This window comes from Pieris brassicae, chromosome 6, assembly GCF_905147105.1.
Source record: "Pieris brassicae chromosome 6, ilPieBrab1.1, whole genome shotgun sequence".
NCBI classification, from domain to species: Eukaryota; Metazoa; Arthropoda; class Insecta; order Lepidoptera; family Pieridae; genus Pieris; species Pieris brassicae.
Genome location: NC_059670.1, coordinates 16,087,973 through 16,107,869, shown reverse-complemented (window position 1 = coordinate 16,107,869; position 19,897 = coordinate 16,087,973). Strand labels below are relative to the sequence as shown.

The window sequence follows — 19,897 nt, the reverse complement described above, 5'->3', positions numbered from 1 at the left end:
CATCAATTTTATTCATTCCTTACTTAAAGGTTTCATATTCACATATAAACTAATAAAGAAATGTATAAAAATGGCAGCTCGTGTCGACAAATTTACAAGTTTTGACGTTCTACATACGCTACTGTTAAGGCATTTGTTTATGGTTAATAGATAGGTGTCGTCATACTAATAATATTTTTTTATTTAGAAATTTATATTTCCTTTCGTCCAACTATTTGGAATAATACAGTTTAAACTTTAAACTGTGATATTCTATAACAAAGGCTAACTCACACTAGATATAACGAGCAATCGTTATTTGTACAACAATAGAGATATCTACTTGTCTGTGGGTCAGATCAAAATGTTAATAAGCAAGCAGTTTATTATTTTTTTAAAGTAATAATATTTATTTTAATTTTTTCAAAATCAAAATGTACAAAGGTTTTTCTCGAATATGGACTATCTCTTGTACAGATAGGTTACCATGTCTATCTCCATTCGTTAACAGTGTTTTATCTTCACGAAATGGAAATCATAGTGGAATAGGTTATGTTTTCAAAAGAACTAAAAAACATGATAAAAGTAATCCATCATCATTATTCGTACCAGTACCGGTTAAGCCAAATCCTGATGATATAAATGTAGGGGAGGAATTCACAGGAAGATTGAAAAAGCAAGATCTTCTAAAAACATTAAACAAGTTTTATCAAAAACCTGAAGTTCGAGTATTAGCTTGTAATAATGGTTTGGACGATCAACTATTGCATCAGGCATTCTTGTCATTCAGAAGACATTGTTTAGAACATGATTTACCACCAGATTTGCATATTACAATTAGTGATATTCTTGTTGGTAAGACAAGGTCTGCACAGTTTTTGTATTGTGCATATCTGTGTATAAATATTTATTAGGAACTTTTTATATTTAAGGTGCTGGTCATGTAGACGATCTCTTTCCATATTTCCTAAGACATGCTAGACTTGCATTTCCTCATTTAGACTGTTTAGAAGATTTAAAGAAAATATCAGATTTACGGACACCAGCTAGTTGGTAAATATTATTGTTTTATTTTATTAATGGTGAAAATATAGCCATTCATTATTTTGTCAACTTAAAGGTATCCTCAAGCACGCTCAATGAATAGAAAGATAATATTCCATGCAGGACCAACAAATTCAGGGAAAACTTATCATGCCATGGAGAGATATTTAACAGCCAAATCAGGAGTATACTGTGGACCTCTAAAGCTATTAGCAACAGAAATATACCATAAATCAAATAAAAGAGTAAGATAACAGCTAAAAATATATAATTCAGAAAAAATATGTACAATCTTTTTTTATTTGTAATAGGATGTCTATTCAATGAAAGTTATTTATATTTTCTGGCCTAATTTCATACATGTGTACATATTTATATATATTATATTCTAAGTAGGTAATAATTACTTGATTAGAACTTATTCATATGATCCATACACATGGTATCTATTTATTCCCAAAGATAGACTTTATAAAATAGTCTTATTATATTTTGTTGCTATATTTAGCTACCATTGACATGGCACCCAGAGCAGTGTTGGCCTAGTGGCTTCAGCATGCGAGTCTTATCCCTGCGACTCGAACCCCGGCTGTGCACCGATGGATTTACTTTCTATGTGCATTTAACATGACCTCGAACAGTGAAGGAAAACATTGAGAGGAAACCGGCTTGCTTTAGACCGAAAACGTCGACTTGTCAGGCACAGGAGACTGATCACCTATTTACCTATTAGATTAACAAATGAACATGAAACAGTATAGAAATCTGAGGCCTAGACCTAAAAAGGTTGTAACACCATTGATTTTTTTTTGACAGGGCACCCCTTGTGATTTAATAACTGGTGAAGAAAGACGGCATGCTTCTCAATATAACACAATAATGGATAATGAAGAAGAACAATCATCAAGTGATGAAGAAATATTTGTAATTAATGAACCAGAACTAACCCCTTCAAAACATGTTGCTTGTACAGTTGAAATGACGTCATTAAATGATTCTTGTAAGTCTTTTTAATTTTTATTGGCAGATAATTAAATTTCGAATATACACTCAGACAAAACATTGCCTTGACTGGATTTTAAAACAATCTAACTGGGCTAGATTTAGGATGTCAATGGTTTGTAACTGTAATTGAGCTTTATTATCTAAAAAATTTGTTTTATTTGACTTCAGATGAAGTGGCTATAATTGATGAAATTCAAATGATTGGAGATAGAGGAAGAGGTTGGGCATGGACACGAGCTGTATTAGGTAATATATTGAAATTCATATAAAAATTGTATATATTATTTTAAAATATTTGCTGCTATTTACATGCTATAGTCATTTCCCTTTGGAAACTACCTTATAGTAGGTCAATTTCACTAAATGAGCCGTGTTGGCCTAGTGGCTTCAGCATGCACTCTCATCCTTGAGGTCGTAGGTTCGCTTCCAGGCTGTGCACCAAAGGATTTTTTCTATGTGCGCATTTAACATTCGCTCGAACGGTCAAGGAAAACATCGTGAGGAAACTGGCTTGCCTTAGACCTAACAAGTCTACGACGTCCGTCAGGCACAGAAGGCTGATCGCCTACTTGCCTATAAGATTAACAAATGATCATGATCATGAAACAGATACAGAAATCTGAGGCCGAGACCTAATTAGGTTGTAGCACCATTGATTTATTTTTTAATTCTTTATTTTAATTTCACTATATGAATCAACATCTAGTTAATAAAATTGTTTGATAAGAAACATACTACATATATTCATGTAATATTTTTAATTATAAACTCCAGGTCTGCAGGCAGATGAGATACATTTGTGTGGGGAAGCTGGTTCTATAGGTTTAGTTGAAGAGATATGTAACATAACTGGTGAGGAAATAGAGGTTTGTATTGTTACTTACTCTAACAAATAAAATCACAATTAGTTGACACTCTGTAATTTAGGTAATTTTTTATAAATGCAATAAACACAGACCCCACTGATTGCAACAGGCAGCCAAATAATAATAGAATAATCTATTACTTAACATCAGGAGCCTCCTGTAACATTTTAAAAAAATCTTCACACCGGTTTTCTGAGAGACAGTGGTACGGTCTGAGTAGTGCCTGCCCATTTGGCTGAAGACTGAAGTTAATAGCATGGCATCTCACTAGGAAGCGGTTGATTGATTGCGCTGATGAAATAACCTCTATCACAGGTTATTTCACCTGTGGCCGATGGGGTCATCTCATCCCGTAGCTGAATACATTAGAACCATTATAAATTTTAATTTCAGGTTCGCACATACAAAAGGCTTACAGAGTTAAAAGTGGAGCATTCAGCATTGGGTTCACTAGATAATGTCCAACCTGGGGATTGTATAGTTTGTTTTAACAAAAATGACATATACAGTGTAAGTCGAGCCATAGAACAGAGGTCAGTTCCATGAGGCAGGTATCTCATTTCATATAGTATTAGAATTTGTTACTACCCTCAAAAAAAGCCCAGCCAGTTTGCTTTATATCAGCTTTGGTTATACTAAGGGCCATATTGGTTTGGGGTTGGTTATATTAAAGATTTACTGTATATTGTTAGCAAAATAACAGTATTATTTGAACATAGCAATAATAAATGTAACATGTGACTAATAATTAATAATTTCGTTAAGTTTCAAAGAATCCCCTTATATGTACTAAACAGTAACAATAACACCTGCTAATTATGTATGAAACAGATACATATTCTTACGAAGACGGTAGACTGCAATGTTTCTAGATTTTTCCACTACTTAGAGAACTTTTCAGCAGGCTGAAATATGATTTCTGACCGTTTCAGGAGAGCATCAATCACATATTAGAAAATTGTAATTTGCATAATGTTACCCTAGTTTAGTGGAAGCTGAAACATTTTTTCAGGCAGTTTCAGAACATGCATAGTCGAGCGGTGCAGTTTCCATGAGACCCGTTTTCAGGCCTATTTATACCCCTTTGATGAAGGAATATTCTAGACCGAATTTTCTAGGTGTGGGACAAGGGCGAAATGATAAGTGAGAGAGAGAGGGAAGATCGGAACCTTCTCGAAGCTAGACTGAGCACTCTAGAACGCCGTACGACAAGGACGGAGGAAAGTGCGACAGAGAAAAAGAGTACGGACGTTCTAGAATTGTGCAATCGCTACTCAGTGGCAATATATAAGTTTATAATACATAGCTTCAATCAGTTAAAAAAGTGTTTTCTTTGAATAAATTAATTTCAGGGGTCATGAAGTAGCTGTCATATATGGGAGCTTACCGCCTGGTACAAAATTGGCTCAAGCTAATAAATTCAATGACCCGGAGAGCTCATGCAAAGTCATGGTGGCTACTGATGCCATTGGCTTAGGAATTAATTTGTGAGTATAGACGCATCTAGTGGCTTGCTGGTTTACTGGATTCGATTCCGAGTAAAATAATATTTGCGGGTTGACTAATCACCTACTTGAAACCCCATCTTTACTGTTCTGATGTAAGGCATGATCATGTGTTGATTGAAATTGTGTTTAAGGCGTTTTAAGTTACAAATGTATTTTTTACTCGTGTGAGAGATAATATAACATATTAATATACATATTTTTAACTGACTTTAAAGGAAGGTTGTCATGTGTATGTTTCTCCAAAAACATCACGAAAACTACTGATTTTAATTTAAAAAAAAATGTGCGCGTGTACTAGTGTACACACGTAAGAAGTGAAACTTCTTTATGACCTTATTTTTCGAAAAATGATCTACTATTGCAACTTTACAGAAATTGGTTAAATAAACTTTAATTGGATTAAGTTTAACAAAAGGCTTTTATTATCATAGACATGAATACAAATAATACAATTATTTCATTTTACCTTATTACTACTAAGATTGTTACAGAATACATTAATAAAACTATTACTATCATTGTTATCGTTGTTATATATTTTTGTTATTAATGGCTTCGAATCTCTTCGAATCAACCGTGGTAGGGACACGAAAAAAATGGCGCGTAACGGAAAAATGTGACGCATAACCAAAAATGTGATGTTATTTTTTTTCAAACGCCGAATAAATAGACAGTAATTTATTTGTTCACTAAGTTGGAATGTGACCAAATTTATTAAACAATATTTTTAGTTGTTTTTTAAAGTATTTTTTTAATTACATTTCAGGAGTATAAGACGAATAATATTTTATTCTCTCATAAAGCCTATTGTGAAAGATGATGGAGATAAAGAAATGGACGTCATCAGTATTTCCCAGGCGTTACAAATCGCTGGTGAGTATTATCCAGTTATTCCCTTAAACATATGTTTGATGGGAACCAAAAAGATTTTACAACTGTTATTTATGGATGAATGATCCGTTAAAATCAGGTTTTAGACTAGGCTTAAGAAAAATATTTTTTTTACACTTATATTGACACTAACAAATCGTATTCGTGCGTATAGCGTACGTTTGGTAGATAATTTTGCACTGTCTGCTGCTCACGTTGCGAGTGGCGCTGGCTCCACCAACCACGCCCTTATCACACATCGCGGTAAAATCACCGGTAGAAAATATTCGATATATATGATGGGTCTATATTCGTAGAAACCACAAAATCAAATAATCACAATTGACATAAAAAATAATAAAATCAGAGACCCATATAAATTATTGTTTTTTTTGTATTATTTAGAAGTTAATAAATAACATTATATAGTGACAAGACAATATTTCTAGAACCTATGAACAGGATCTCAAACCATTAAATTTATTTGTAACATTTGTAATGACGGATATGAAGAAAATCAGTAAATATATATTGTATTTTAATTATATATATTACATTTTCTATCTGTTTATATGTTCCTGTTCATGAATTCTCAATAGCCTTGTTGGCGACTCGTAGAGACTCGTAGAGATATAAATAGAGATAGCTTATACGTTAATTTTGGCAACTCTATAATTATAAGATAAATAAGAATATTTTTGGCAGGGCATAAGTAGAAATTAAGTATGTGTTATAAGTCCTATAATTAAAATATGTAAATAATTTAAGTATGAAAAATGGTTAATAAATAAATGAATAAAATGCTTCGCCGAACAAAAGGGTCGCATAGCTCTCGTCGCGGTATACCGGCGCAGATGTTTTCGCGGTATACTGTTCGAGTACTTAAGCTCGGCGAGATCTACGCAAAATTCTCTTTCCTCTCTCCTCTGACTACGAACTGGGACCCACGAATAATCGGCGAAGCAAGAAACAAGATCAAGGCGCAGTTTCATTTCAAGACAACGTCAAACAATTACGCACTAGCAGGGGTGCGTGGGTTAAGGCGGTGCCAGCACTACGTCAAACCGTCTTGACAAAACGTACGAAGTCAATCCCCACCGGTATACAAAACCGCGCCGAGGAACTTTGGTTACTGCACGGGCGTATTCAAACGACATAAACGTAACGACGACTTAAACGTAATATCCCGTGCAGGTTTTTTTGGAGAGCCACGGGTGCGCTCTTCTTCGACATAGCTAAAGCTTTCGACAAGGTCTGGCACAACGGCTTGGTTTACAAGCTCTACCACCTTAATGTGCCACTAAGACTCGTGCGTATCGTACACGACTTCTTGTCCGACCGCTCAATGCGCTATCGCGTAGAAGGAACGTTATCGTCTCCTCGCCCCATCATGGCCGGAGTCCCTCAGGGCTCGGTCCTCTCGCCCCTTCTGTTCACGCTGTATACCGGCGACATCCCTAGGGCTCCCAATGTGGAGCTAGCCCTCTATGCCGATGACACCGCTCTCTATACCACCCACAAAGATAGAGGTGTCATCGTGGACAGACTCCAGACCGCTACCACGTCGTTAGGCGAATGGTTTCGGAAATGGGGCTTCCAAATAAATCCCGAGAAAAGCGTAGCAGTTCTCTTTGCCAGGGGCAACCCCGGTGCTAACGCTAGGGATAAATTTCACCTCAAGACAGAGGTAACCCTATACGGGCAAGCCATCCCATGGCAAAAGTCCGTCAAATATCTAGGAGACACGCTCGATAGCGGCATGTCTTTCCGTAAGCACATAGCCGCCGTTCGCAAGAAGGCCTATTTTGTCCTCTCTCGCCTCCATTTCCTCCTAAATAAAAGGAGTCATATGTCTCTCAGACACAAGGTGACCATGTACAAGGCCTGCATCCGACCGTGCATGACATACGCTAGCGTAGTCTTTGCGCATTGTTCCCCCTCCTATATTCACCGGCTACAGGTGCTTCAGTCGCGATTCATGAGAATCGCGACCGGTGCGCCCTTCTATGTGAGAAACGTCGATCTGTACCACGACCTGGAGCTCCCTACCATAGCCCAATGGATGAAGTTGGCATCCACACGCCACTTTGACAAAGCTAAACACCATCCCAATCCGCTGGTGCGTAATAGCATCAACTATTACCCCTTCCCGACACAAAAGGCTCGTAGGAGGCCCCGACACATACTAACGGATCCGGATGATCCAATTACCGTAGCAAACGATAAATTAAAAGCCGCCCGCGCGGCCAAAAATAATAAAAATAGCCAATCACAGATTAGGGTAAAAAACCGCCTTCACCTGGGAAGGCGAGGACCTTTACTTCGCACTTCGCTCACTCCAGTGAGCTTCCGTCCTGCCCTTCAGGCGATTGACCGCCCCGCGACGGCCCAAGCCGAGGTTCGAGTCTCACAGGAGACGCCCTTGCGCTAGCCGCGGGATAAAACGCCATTCTGGCCGAGCTACGCTCGCCAAAACAGCCCGAGCTGAGCTGTAAAGGCCCTTAAGGCCAACAGCGAGATTCCTTCTTCAAAAAAAAAAAAATCAAACGAACACATAAACGTATTATCCCGTGCAGGCTTGAGTCTCTGAGGTGTCGTGGAGGTTGGCATTCAACAAGCCTTATTGAAGATCATTGACCACTAAGGTCAAGGCTTGCCTGAGGGACCCAAGAGCATTCCGACTAAGGCGAATGAACGCTATACAACAATATTTATATTTATTTCTATTGTATGCGTGTTAATAAAGGCCTCTATTAATAATGAAAAATTCTTTCATTTAAAAAAAAACGTATTGTATTTTGCCTCAACAAGTTGCCATACAAACACGTTTTCTTATAGGCCGGGCAGGCAGATATGGTAGTGTGTGGGAAACGGGCTTTGTTACCACATATAGACCTGAAGACCTCCCCACATTGAAGATTTTGCTATCGAAACAACCAGAACCAGTGACTCAGGCCGGTCTCCATCCGACCGCTGAACAAATGGAGTTGTACGCTTATCATCTACCTCATGCCACTTTGAGCAGTCTTATGGTGAGATTTTTACTTTATTTATTTTACGATATTTATTTTTAATTAAAGTCTGTCAATCCCGTGTTGAAGGGGAATGTTATTCCTTTCCATTAATGATTTAATGGGCTATTTGATACGATTTTAGAATATTGAATGTTTATTGGTGACTATAGAACTTATACCAATTTTTAAATTAACGGCTTAAAAATGTTAATTTCAAAAAAACACGCCCGCCCCTAATACTTACTAAACAAACGCCAACTTACGTATAAATCCTCATTCTTTTTCAATTTTTATGAAAACGTTCTCCGAGGAAATTAAATTCCTAGACAGTATTACGATACGACAAGCGTAATACACATTATTGACAATAATACGGCATCATCATCGTTGTAACTAATCTGTGCTCGTTTTCTGTCATGTGACGTTTATAAAAAATAATATTTTTAATTATATATTATTTACAAGTTAATACAGATATCCATGAAGGTTAAGATTATATTTTTAATAAATGTTTTAAAAATGTATTCAATGTCCTTCAAAAAAAATAAAACATCACAGCAGCTATTACGTATTAAAAATACATATATATATTTAAACAAAAATTATTTATATGTTTAAATCAAATAATTTGTAAGACATTTTTACCAATGGCCAAACATTTCTCGAACTTTCTGCTAAAAATAAAATTTGTTATTTTTAAATTACAGGACATATTTGTCCATCTATGCACCGTGGACGATTCTCTATACTTCATGTGCAATACGGAAGCCTTCAAGTTCCTAGCTGAGATGATACAACATGTGCCGCTACCTCTCCGCGCCAGATACGTCTTCTGTTGTGCTCCTATTAATAATAAGCTTCCTTTTGTTTGCGCTACATTCTTAAAGGTAGGTTATCTATATGCAAGCCATATCTCTTAACTATTAATCAATCTAATGCAAGGAAAAATTAAAAAAAAAAGTTGTTTTTTGGAATTTTATTCAAGTCAAAAATTAAAATGATATTTATAGGTAACAAAATTTATACTATGAACTTCAATAAAGAAATTTACTGCCAGGCCTCAAATGTAGGGCGTAATACAGACAACAACCTGCATTCAATATTATATTTATATATATAATATTTTTGTTATGAATTGAAATCTTTATTTTCCAAAAAACTTAGTCTAAGTACATATTTTAATTGCGTGAAAACTAAAGAAAAATAATAAATATTTAACAATGTGTTGTACAAATTAATACTTGTGAAACAATTGTGTATCATTCTAAATGTACACAAGTACTAGTGCAACGTACCATTCTTATATATAGCAAGTATTCGTTTTACACAATCGTATCGTGCACTACATTGGGCTTCTTGATATGATGAAGAAATATATTAAAAAAACGATACGCCTAGCAGACTTCGGAAAAAGCAATCATAAAAATTACACAATATAGATACCGGCAAACATTTTGAACAAATGTCCTTGCCTAAGAAGCAATTTTTATGTGTCACTGGGAGGGGGCGGTGGTGCGCGGCGGCGGGAGAGTGACGTGTCGATCGCGTGATTGGTGGATCATTTGACGTTTGTGTCCCGCGCTGTGTACGATGCGCAAACTTTCCCCCACTCCCTTGTTTAATGCTCAAGAAGTTTGCCGATATCTGTATCAAAGTGAACCAAACATTTTTTTCACCACGAATTTTTTTGTATGAATGTGTTGATTGTACTATAAGTAGATATGGTACATTCTTTTGAAGATTTCAAGGCCTGGTAATATACATAGACAAATTGATTTTGTATGCATATTATAATTACAATGGTTTGCAGTTTCGTCTTAGGTAAAGTTTTGAATTAACTTTTAAATTACACAATATAATATAATAGGTTGGGAAAAAGTTCCTTCAATTTTTTTAATATAGTTTATTTACATTTAACTAAAGTGTGTCGGTACCATTTTGTTCGATAACTTTTTGCCATATTGTAGGTAGGGCATTGATCCCATTGCTATAGAAATTTTGGGGATTCTGATCAAAATACCGCGACAATTGGTTTTGGCAGTCCTCTCGTGATGTTAACCTGGCACTGCCTAAAAAAATCTAAAGCGACCGAACCAGGTGAAAATCTGAAGGTGCAAGGTCAGGACTATACGGTGGATGCATTAACACCTCCCAGCCAAGCTCTCTTAATTTTTGCTGAGTGGCTGTGAGGTCTAGCGTTATCATGATTAAAAACCACACCCCTGTTGAATAATTCCGGCCGCTTTCTCTCAACTTCTTGCTTTAATCTCATCAGTTGTTCGTTATAGAGTTCAGAATCGATGGTCCTGCCTGGTGGTAACAGCTCATAATGAATAATGCCCTTCCAATCCCACCACACACAGCATCACCTTGTTACGGGTTAACCCGGGTTATGCCACAGTCTGTGAAACCTGACCGGCCTTTGACCACGACCTCTTTCTCACGTTCTTGTCGTACGTGATCCACTTTTCATCACCAGTTATCAGCTTATTCAAAAATGGTTCAGTTTCATTACGTCGTAATAAAGAATCACAAAAGAGTACTCGGTTCATTAGGTTTCTTTCAGTGAGCTCGTGAAGTACCCAAATATCGAGCTTTTTTGTGTACTCAGTTTTTTTCAAATGCGCCAAAACTGTTTTTTGGTCAATTCCCAGTTCTTTAGCTACGTCGTAACTACTGAAATGCCGATCTGGCTCCTTAAAAGCTCCTCCTGTAAACGCTTAAACCAAATTTGTGCTACTCTCACAGACACTGCACTAGGTCCATAGACCTCGCAATTTTTTAAAATAAAATAATGTAAAATTTTAAAATGTATCAAATTTCTTCATTAAATTTACTCATCTTGACAGTACAAAAAATAAATAAAAATCATTTTAATGATACAAAACCCAGCGTAATACAAATAGTATAGCCACAGAGATTTTATTACAAGTACATACATACATATGCGAAAAGACTTTTTCCCCAACCTACATATACTAGTCACACGTAGCATCCCTTCAAACTAGCGCTTTTGTTACAGATGGTACGCCAGTATAGTAGAAACGAGCCCTTAACAAAATCCTGGCTCAGTAACGTCGTCGATTGGCCACTGCCAGCACCTAAGACTATCATGGACCTTGTTCACTTGGAAGCTGTGTTTGATGTACTGGAATTGTATCTTTGGCTTAGGTGAGCTAACTTTATCTTATATCTTTGACTCATATGGTATATAAAAAACTAATGTTTATTTCTGTAAGTGAAATTTTTGTCTTTAATCATATAGTTTATATTTTGTATGTTTGCATATTTTGTTTACTATTGCAATTGTTTTTCTAAGCGAGTAATGTTAGGAATGAATGGACGCATGTAGGTGTTACGTATACGTACCATTTCTGGTAGACCAATGTGCGCATTATAAATGTTAGGGCATTTTGGTACAAAAATATCTCCTTACATATTGTAGTATGCGTCTATACGAGTATGTGTCTGTCTATATGAACGCGAGTACTACGCAACGGATTTTATACGTAAATATATGGCGGTTTACGTAGAAAATAAATAAATCAATGGCGCTACAACCTTTTAGGTCTAGGCTTTAGATTTCTGTATCTGTTTCATGATCATTTGTTAATCGAATATGTAATATTCTGTGCCTGACGCACGCCGGTGACTTTTTGGGTCTAAGGCAAGCCGGTTTCCTCACGATGTTTTCCTTCACCGTTCGGGCGAATTTTAAATGCGCACATAAAAAGAAAGTCCATTGGTGCACAGCCTGGGAGCGAACCTACGACCTCAGGGGTGAGAGTCGCACGCTGAAGCCACTAGGCAAACATTTAAGACAAGTAGACAATAAATTTATTTTATTTATTGTAATGTGAATGGAATTACGTCTTATTTTTTTATTGAATAATCAGAAAAACTGTAGCTTCCAGACTTATAACTTCATAATATTTTTTTATAATAATTTTGTGTCACACTGTCTTATAACATTAGCGTGTGTATATCCATTCACTGCTTGTGATTAAAATCAACATTAACAAGATTTTTGTAATTCTGTATTTTATTTTATTTGGTATCGCAAAAATACTCCGCGTGAAATGGAATATGCGGGGACAAAGCGCGTGAGAGGGACAACAAACTGAATAAAACGCCGGGCATAGATATTCCGTGCCTCGTTTGCAACGAACTAGATTGAACAAAATGCGTGTTTATTACTTTTTTAAAGCGCGAAATTTGAAAAGGCAATTAAAATATCGCTGATGCCAATGTAATCCAAAGTATCGCCGATATATCGGTATCCGATACATCCCTAGCGAAAATACACGAACTCCACAATCCGATATACGCAAAATTAAAATTTAATGATATATTTCTTATATGGTGTATGTTTGTGTCGTTGTTTTTTTATAACTCTTTCATATTAACTATCTTCGGAAATGTAATACAATTTTATTTTCAAAAGATAACAATTGTAGATACAAAGACAGGCAATAGGTCTATACATATTTATTTTTACATAGCTATCGGTTCCCGGATATGTTTCCAGACGTCAAATTGGTCCGTGAAATGGAGGCGGAACTTGACGCTATCATACAACAAGGAATCTTTCAAATTACCAGGTAACTAAAACACAAAACGGAATCTTATTACGTTCCGAATATATAAATATATATTCCCGTTAAAAGTCAGTGAGGGACTAATATTTATATTATATTTATTTTTAGCAACAGCGATCTTATAATACTATATTTTATAGGCAATTCTACCCTAATAAATAATTCGTCACCATACATTCTTTGACACGAATATATTTTGCGCTTGACCATTTATCAGTTCAAAAATTTTAGTTTAATATTAATAATTGAACCTACGAAACACATTTTTAACTTTTTTGAATGTTGTGCTTAAATTAGTGCTCTATATTTTTTTTATTTTTATTTGTAGGTTATTAAGAAATTCTGAGCAAGTTCTTAAAGACGGATCTGAGATGGAAGAAGTCGGTCGCGGTAAGAGAAGTGGAAAGATTCATGGACATTCAAGGTCCGGTGACGAAAAGAAGAAACTCTCGGAAATGCTTGTTGCCAAGGTATTTTTTCAAAATATATTATAATTTTTAGTTTTTATTCCGTCAGCGATATGTAGTAGGACTTGTAAATACAAACAAAATGATTTAAACAACAGTGGCTGAAGTATGGTCACACAAATAAAAGTATAATTGGAGTTTAGCTGTCCCCTGGAAAAACACATTCAACATCACCAAATCGTGATGATAAGGTACCAGTTTACAACACGGAGAGTGTTGGGCTAGGCTCAACGTACAATAAACAGTACATAAATATTGAAAATAGTAAAAAATAGAAAAAGTAAAAATGTTTTTATATACGTGGGTAAGATGGAAAATGTTTAGAACTGGCTAGTTAGAAAAATTGCTAATAAAAACTTTTTTGAATTTCAATGTTAGAACTCTTTGGTAACCTAATGTAGTATATTGCATTCATTTGTCATTTGTTATTGTGAATTGGCGGCAAATCTAAAACTCTTCGGTCAATGATTTATTACAACTTTCGTTGTGAGCTCACTCAACAACTAAGCTATGATAGGCTGCGATTAGCATTTCTTAATAAAGCCTAATTTCTCGTGCCACTATTTACGATTGGTTTAACGAGTTTAAGCGTGGACGTAGCAATCTCAATGATGATCCGCGTGAAGGACGTCCTTAACAGCGACTTCTGAAGATAACATTAGTGCTGTTAGGCGCATGATAGAGCAAGATTAGACAGTAACCTATCAGCAGATACAGACAAGCCTAGGCATTGGTATGAGTCAAGTTCATAGAATATTACACGAACATTTAGGCTTCAGGAAGCTTTGCACCAGACCGCTTTTCTCTTTGGTTCAACCGAATGCGACGATGTGTAGAGAGGAACGGTTATTACTTCGAAAAACAATAAACGTGTTGGCAACTTCCTACATTAAGCCGTTTTCCATTTTCCAAACATTTTCAGTGGTACCTTATATTGGTAATTTAATTTAAGCCTGTTAATATTTAACTCTATTTTTTCCAATTTTCATTAAAAGTTTTTTAGCTGTTTTCACGTGTAAATGAAAAACACGTCTAAATAATATTCAACCTTTTAACTTTAAACTAAAGAAACCACTAGACTTTGGCGAGAATCTTAGTGTAAAACTTAATTAATTAACTACAGCAATGTTAAGCCTAGGGCATCAACTAGTATTTGATCGGAACAGTACTATCGTAATAACAAATGGCTATTGCAATTAATATTTCTATGTTAAACATAATTATTATTTATGAGAAATGTCTTTATGGGTCCCAAAATCGTAACGTATCTTTTCACCTAGTTTCTGGTGAATAGTAAACACCTTAATAGCGTTTCTCGCATTTCTCCCAACTCCGATATAGTTGATTTTGTAACTTGGAGGTAACAAATATATAGATAAATCAAATAGTAACAAGTAGTTTTGGTCCATTTTATCTAAGGTTATCTTCACAATTATAACTGTCGTTTATCGACCCAATAAATGGTTTTCTAAAGATGCGTTTATACCAAATTCAATAATTTTTTTGGCAATTGCGATTTTTGGTTCAAAACTACCTTCTAACATATATTTTTTTAATATGTTTCGATAAGACAATAAGGTAATAGGTTAAATATAATGTTTTATAAATTATAAAATAAACATATTCTTTTTAACGATCCAAAAAATTTAATACAATTTTTTTGTTACGTATGTCTGCTGAATTATGCAGTCATAATCGGTTGCAGTAGGAACATAATATTTATATTGTCTAATAATTTGTTTCAGGGTTTAATAACACCACAAATGTTAAAAGAATTGCAACAAGAGCTGACATCCGACAAACAAGACAGAAGTCGGAACAAAACAATAAATAGAAATAGAAGGAAATAAAATACGAATGAATGTGGAATAAATTATATGTGATAGTTTGTTTTATTAAATATGATAAACCTTCATGTTTTTTTTTATTGCTTAACCCTGAACTGGAGCTGGGATATATTTGGTAGTGTGCTGATCGGTTTTAAAGAAACCATTGTTAAGTACCTGTCAAACTAATCCGATGTTTTGCTGGTAATACTTTTTTGAGCTTAACAAAAATTTCTGGTATTTTATATTAACTTATATATAATTTAATTGTATTTTTTTTGTTGTAAAATTTATGAAAACCTAAATTGTCATACATTTTATATAAAAGAGTTTGTAACATATACCATAGATTTAGTAGTATGTATGATGTGAAAAACTAATACATAACCCTGAGTTTATGGGCCATAATTATCTACATTATATAAATCGTAAATCTAGTTTACAAATAGGATTTCTGCAACATTTGTTTTACACATGAAATTAAAAAAAATGTTGCTAATGACTTTTAGATAACTTAATGATAACTGTTTATACTGTATCATATTAAACATTAATTGAAATTGTTTTTTGGAAAATGTCTTGAATGTTAAGCGGTATAAGGTAAGTGTACTATTATCTTATTGTTGAGAAGTTTTGTATCTGCTAGGTTCTGTCTTCTTTCGCGTAAGAAAATTAATTTATCTATGTAAAGATTTTCAATGTTTACGATAATATACATAACAATATAAATATATCACACACAGATTTTTGTCTTTACATAATAAACACGTACCTACAGAATTCTCATTACGAACTAAGTTATGTAAAAATGTACCGTCAAAAATATTTTTTCTAAGTAAACACAATAGTTATTTCTATCAGTTGGTTACTTACAATGTGTTCACACCTTGGTACAACCAAGTTGATTAAAAATGATTACAAAAAACAAACTCGTTAATAGTTTAATTAATTTAACATAATTGTGTTTTTATAATTAGTCTTCAAAGATTTTGGTTGTGGGTAGTTCAGTTGTATCTTGGTTTATAGCAACCCTGTTGACATGACGAGACACATTAACTTATCTTATGCTTAGTATACTTATTCAACAATATTATTAAATAGTGATAGTGGTATCGGATTTAACCCAAACGGAGAAAATGTTGCGTTTGGTTTTTATAACTTTATTCGTTTTAACAAATGGTATATTTTAAAATCATTTACAAATTCCTTCTATTGATAGTAGTGATTTAAAATTTTAGTGTTTAGCTTATAGGACTTTTGATGTGGACGGCGAGGAAACTATATTGGCTTTTGAAAATGAGAAAATTCATATTGGATGCAAATCGGATTATCCCATGACTTACTGCGGTTTTGTCGATCCGTATGGAAAGCGATACTCGTAAGTACAAGTACATCTTTATTAAAGTAGAGGTTAAATAGTAGGGATTGAACTTTTAATATTTCAATTGTTTTGGTTATTTAAATGTGAAATAAAAAAATTAATCATTGAAAAATCAATGAACCCGTAATTTAGAGTAATTGTTAGAGCCTTACACGAATCTACTATTTATTTGCTTTAACACTAAATTATTATCAAATACCAATATGTTATAGATCTAATATATCCATGAAAGGACGTAATAGTATTCTGATACATTGCTGTATAGAATAAAGCAAAAGCGAAACTCGTCTACATTTAATAATTTTCAATATGTTTGAGAATATGTATATATATTTATTGCTTAAGACCACTCAATGAGGGAGACAGACCCTTGTGCTATTTTTAAATCTCATATTTTTTTGTTTAATTACTAAAATACAATAAAGCACAGATATTGTGGCTGCAAAACCCTACACGGTTTATATGAGGCTCCGGATTACTACTACCATTCACTTATTTAGTTATAGTCGCGTTAACTGAAGATAAAACTTGTGATAACTAAAAGAGGTCTTATTATTTGACGAATTTATATTTAGACTTAGACGATAAAAAATAATGTATATGGGAAATCATACCCTGATGTACGCTGTTATCAGTATACTAATGCGAAAGTTTAACATATTTTAGTATGTCGTTATTTTTTAAAAGATTTACAGATTTGGCTGTACATGACGGTAAATGTATACATGTTATAAAAGCGAAAAAGGCCGATAGTGGGGAGTGGAGATGCCATATCGGTAGCAAATCAGTTCGGTTGGAGACTATCAAGAAAATCCGCGTAAGAGTGGTTAGTCAGTTAGCCGCAGTTCAACCAAATATTACCGCACATCTCGGGAAGGCGATAACCTTAACTTGCGCCACAACTGGAGGCTTTATCCCGCTAAGTTATTGTCGATTTGAACCGCCAAATGGGAGATCTTTTAGTATCGACGAAAGTGTAACAGATTCCAAGTTAGTAAGACTTGTATTGTTGTATGTTATATTAATTCATATGTAGTTTATGAGCGTATCCAGCCAATTTAGAAGTATGAAATGTCTACAATTATATGGAAGGCAGAGCATTGGCCTTTTCTTGTTACGATATAAAACAAAAATAGTGCTTTGATATCTTGGTGAACACGTCTGATACTCACGTGTTGATTCTCGGTGAAAAAAAATCTTTAAGTTCGCAGATACAGAAATGATAAATAAAACAGATATAAAAATAATTATGCACCACTTATATAATTATGCACTAATTACACCACAGAGTAATAATTGTAATTGAACATATAACGGACACATTATTGCGTTATGGGCCTATAATCTAGGTATATTGGTTACATTATTCATTTGGTTACCTACGTATGAATACAAATGCAAATCTACGATTATAATATTTTTTATGAGAAAATATGTGAATGTTTCTCGTTCGAATCCTCTTAGAATTAAAAAGATTTTAAATCATTTTTTATTAAAAAAGTTGATTAGTTTTTCTCTGTAGGAATTTTATAATTGTTTTATAATTTAGCATTTTCCTAACCTTCAATGTCTATGAATAATACGTTTCAATGCGATAATGTATCTTCTTTACAGCCTTATTCTGAATAGGTATTTCTATCCTAATAACCGAAGTCTGGACCGAGGAGATTGTTGTGTAACTATACGTAAAGTGAAGCCTGAGGATCAAGGATTATGGATATGTGGGGCTGGCCTCGAAGATAGCAAAGAGCATTTCGACACTATTACCTTAGATATTGAAGGTATTTAAATACATTTATATTTTCTATACATATACACACATAAGTCATAAGTGTAGGATTCGCCTCGCGCTGTGTCGCGCTTGGTACGCACGCAAAAAATGATTTCAATATATTTCTTGGTGTCATTATTTATTTTAATTGCTTTAAACATTGACGAAGAATTTTTAATAACAAACGGAGAGCTGATTGCCAATTCTCCTCGTTCGTTATATGACCGTGATTAGAGAACTGGCAGTACCTAAATATGAAAGCATTTTAATTGAGATCAGGGCCCTTACTCTGTAACTTCCAATAGCGATCCCGATACATTATTTTTTGTTCGGCGCGATTCCAAGGTAACGACATCAGGGCTACTACGAACTACTACATAGAGCTTGCATACAAAACAGTCGAGTTCGGTATAGCTGTCGCTTTTGGAAATTACAGACGACGAGCGCAAAGAAATACACTTTAATGCGAAAAAACCGTTTAAGGCGTCCTTTACACCTGATCAGTACGTCGGAATATTTATTGACTAAAATATTTTGTTTATAGCTACAGCCTCTTATGTAGGGATAATTAGAACCGATGAAGTCAGTTCAGTTCTTTTGAGTTTGCCCATTACAAACACTTCTATTTTTATAAAGTTAGTAAGTTTAATAATTTATCTCAAATAAAAAGATAACATTTCTGAACAAATTTCAGGGATGAACACAATGTCCACGGCATCGACAACCGCGGTAACTATTGGTGGGATTTTAGTAGCCGTCGCTTTGGGCTTCATTCTTTACGGGCTGTGGAAGAGAAAGGGATTATTAGGAGTTCAAGAAAATCAGCCTGAAGACATAGAAATGAGAACACCACAAACAAGAAGACACGTGCCAGAGGTGGTTGTTGTATCTCCTTCTACAGCAACTCCTGCCGAGTCTCCACTCATGTCGAGTACGAGGTCCGAATAATGCTTTAAATGTTCTTTTGTCTGAGATCATGGTGTTTGTAGTATCAGGATTTGCATCCCGAAGCCTCTTGTGGGTTGAAGCCATTAAGCCAATAAGACGAAGATTTTATTATTTTGTTGACGCAAATAAAACTCAGTTATATTAAAACATTTTTGGCACGGCTATTGTTAAAAATGTATTATGGATTGCATCTGTTATTTTAATAAATAGATTTTATGTAAATTAAAAATATTTTTACTCTAATATGATAAAATTGTGGAAAGAAATACATATATTATATAGACTACATTTTATAAATCACACCCTGTCAGTAAAAAGTCTGTTAAAACAAACGGTCTGGTTAGAACATTCCCGTCTTGTGGGTGAACACACTTTTCCGAGGTTATTGTAAAGTGTGTTCAAAAATAACACTAACTGAAAGGATGCAGTTAAATGCCAAATAAACAGAAGACGTGTGTGTGCACATGAGTGCGTGAATGCATCATATGATCATATGAAAATGCCTCCAGCCTCCATAGACTGTCTCAGCTCAAATTACTACAAGTAAAAAAATCTAGTTCTGATACGAGCATTTTGATATTTTCAATATCAATTCTAAATTTTGTTGAAAAAGGGACCCT

The 19,897-nt window shown here is 34.6% G+C and overlaps 2 protein-coding genes across 3 annotated transcripts; both read left to right on the top strand.

Annotated features, from left to right (window-relative positions):
• Positions 1–217: 217 nt before the first annotated feature.
• Positions 218–15,266, top strand: LOC123710950 (ATP-dependent RNA helicase SUV3 homolog, mitochondrial). Its single transcript, XM_045663289.1, has 15 exons — positions 218–834; positions 912–1,032; positions 1,100–1,268; positions 1,840–2,023; positions 2,197–2,274; positions 2,803–2,894; positions 3,288–3,427; positions 4,247–4,381; positions 5,169–5,275; positions 8,111–8,304; positions 8,994–9,173; positions 11,309–11,457; positions 12,789–12,887; positions 13,213–13,354; positions 15,097–15,266. The coding sequence occupies exons 1-15, from the start codon at positions 414–416 to the stop codon at positions 15,199–15,201; spliced, it is 2,316 nt and encodes a 771-aa protein (XP_045519245.1). The 5' UTR covers positions 218–413; the 3' UTR covers positions 15,202–15,266.
• A 780-nt stretch (positions 15,267–16,046) lies between these two features.
• LOC123710951 lies at positions 16,047–19,453 on the top strand. Of its 2 annotated transcripts, none has more exons than XM_045663291.1 (5): positions 16,047–16,356; positions 16,416–16,555; positions 17,246–17,548; positions 18,173–18,339; positions 19,024–19,453. In XM_045663291.1, exons 1-5 carry the CDS (start codon positions 16,354–16,356, stop codon positions 19,275–19,277), a joined length of 867 nt encoding a protein of 288 aa, XP_045519247.1. In that variant the 5' UTR covers positions 16,047–16,353; the 3' UTR covers positions 19,278–19,453. The 2 variants fall into 2 exon arrangements, with proteins under 2 accessions (XP_045519247.1, XP_045519246.1); XM_045663290.1 differs by having other exon boundaries at positions 16,048–16,356; positions 16,423–16,555.
• Positions 19,454–19,897: the final 444 nt, after the last annotated feature.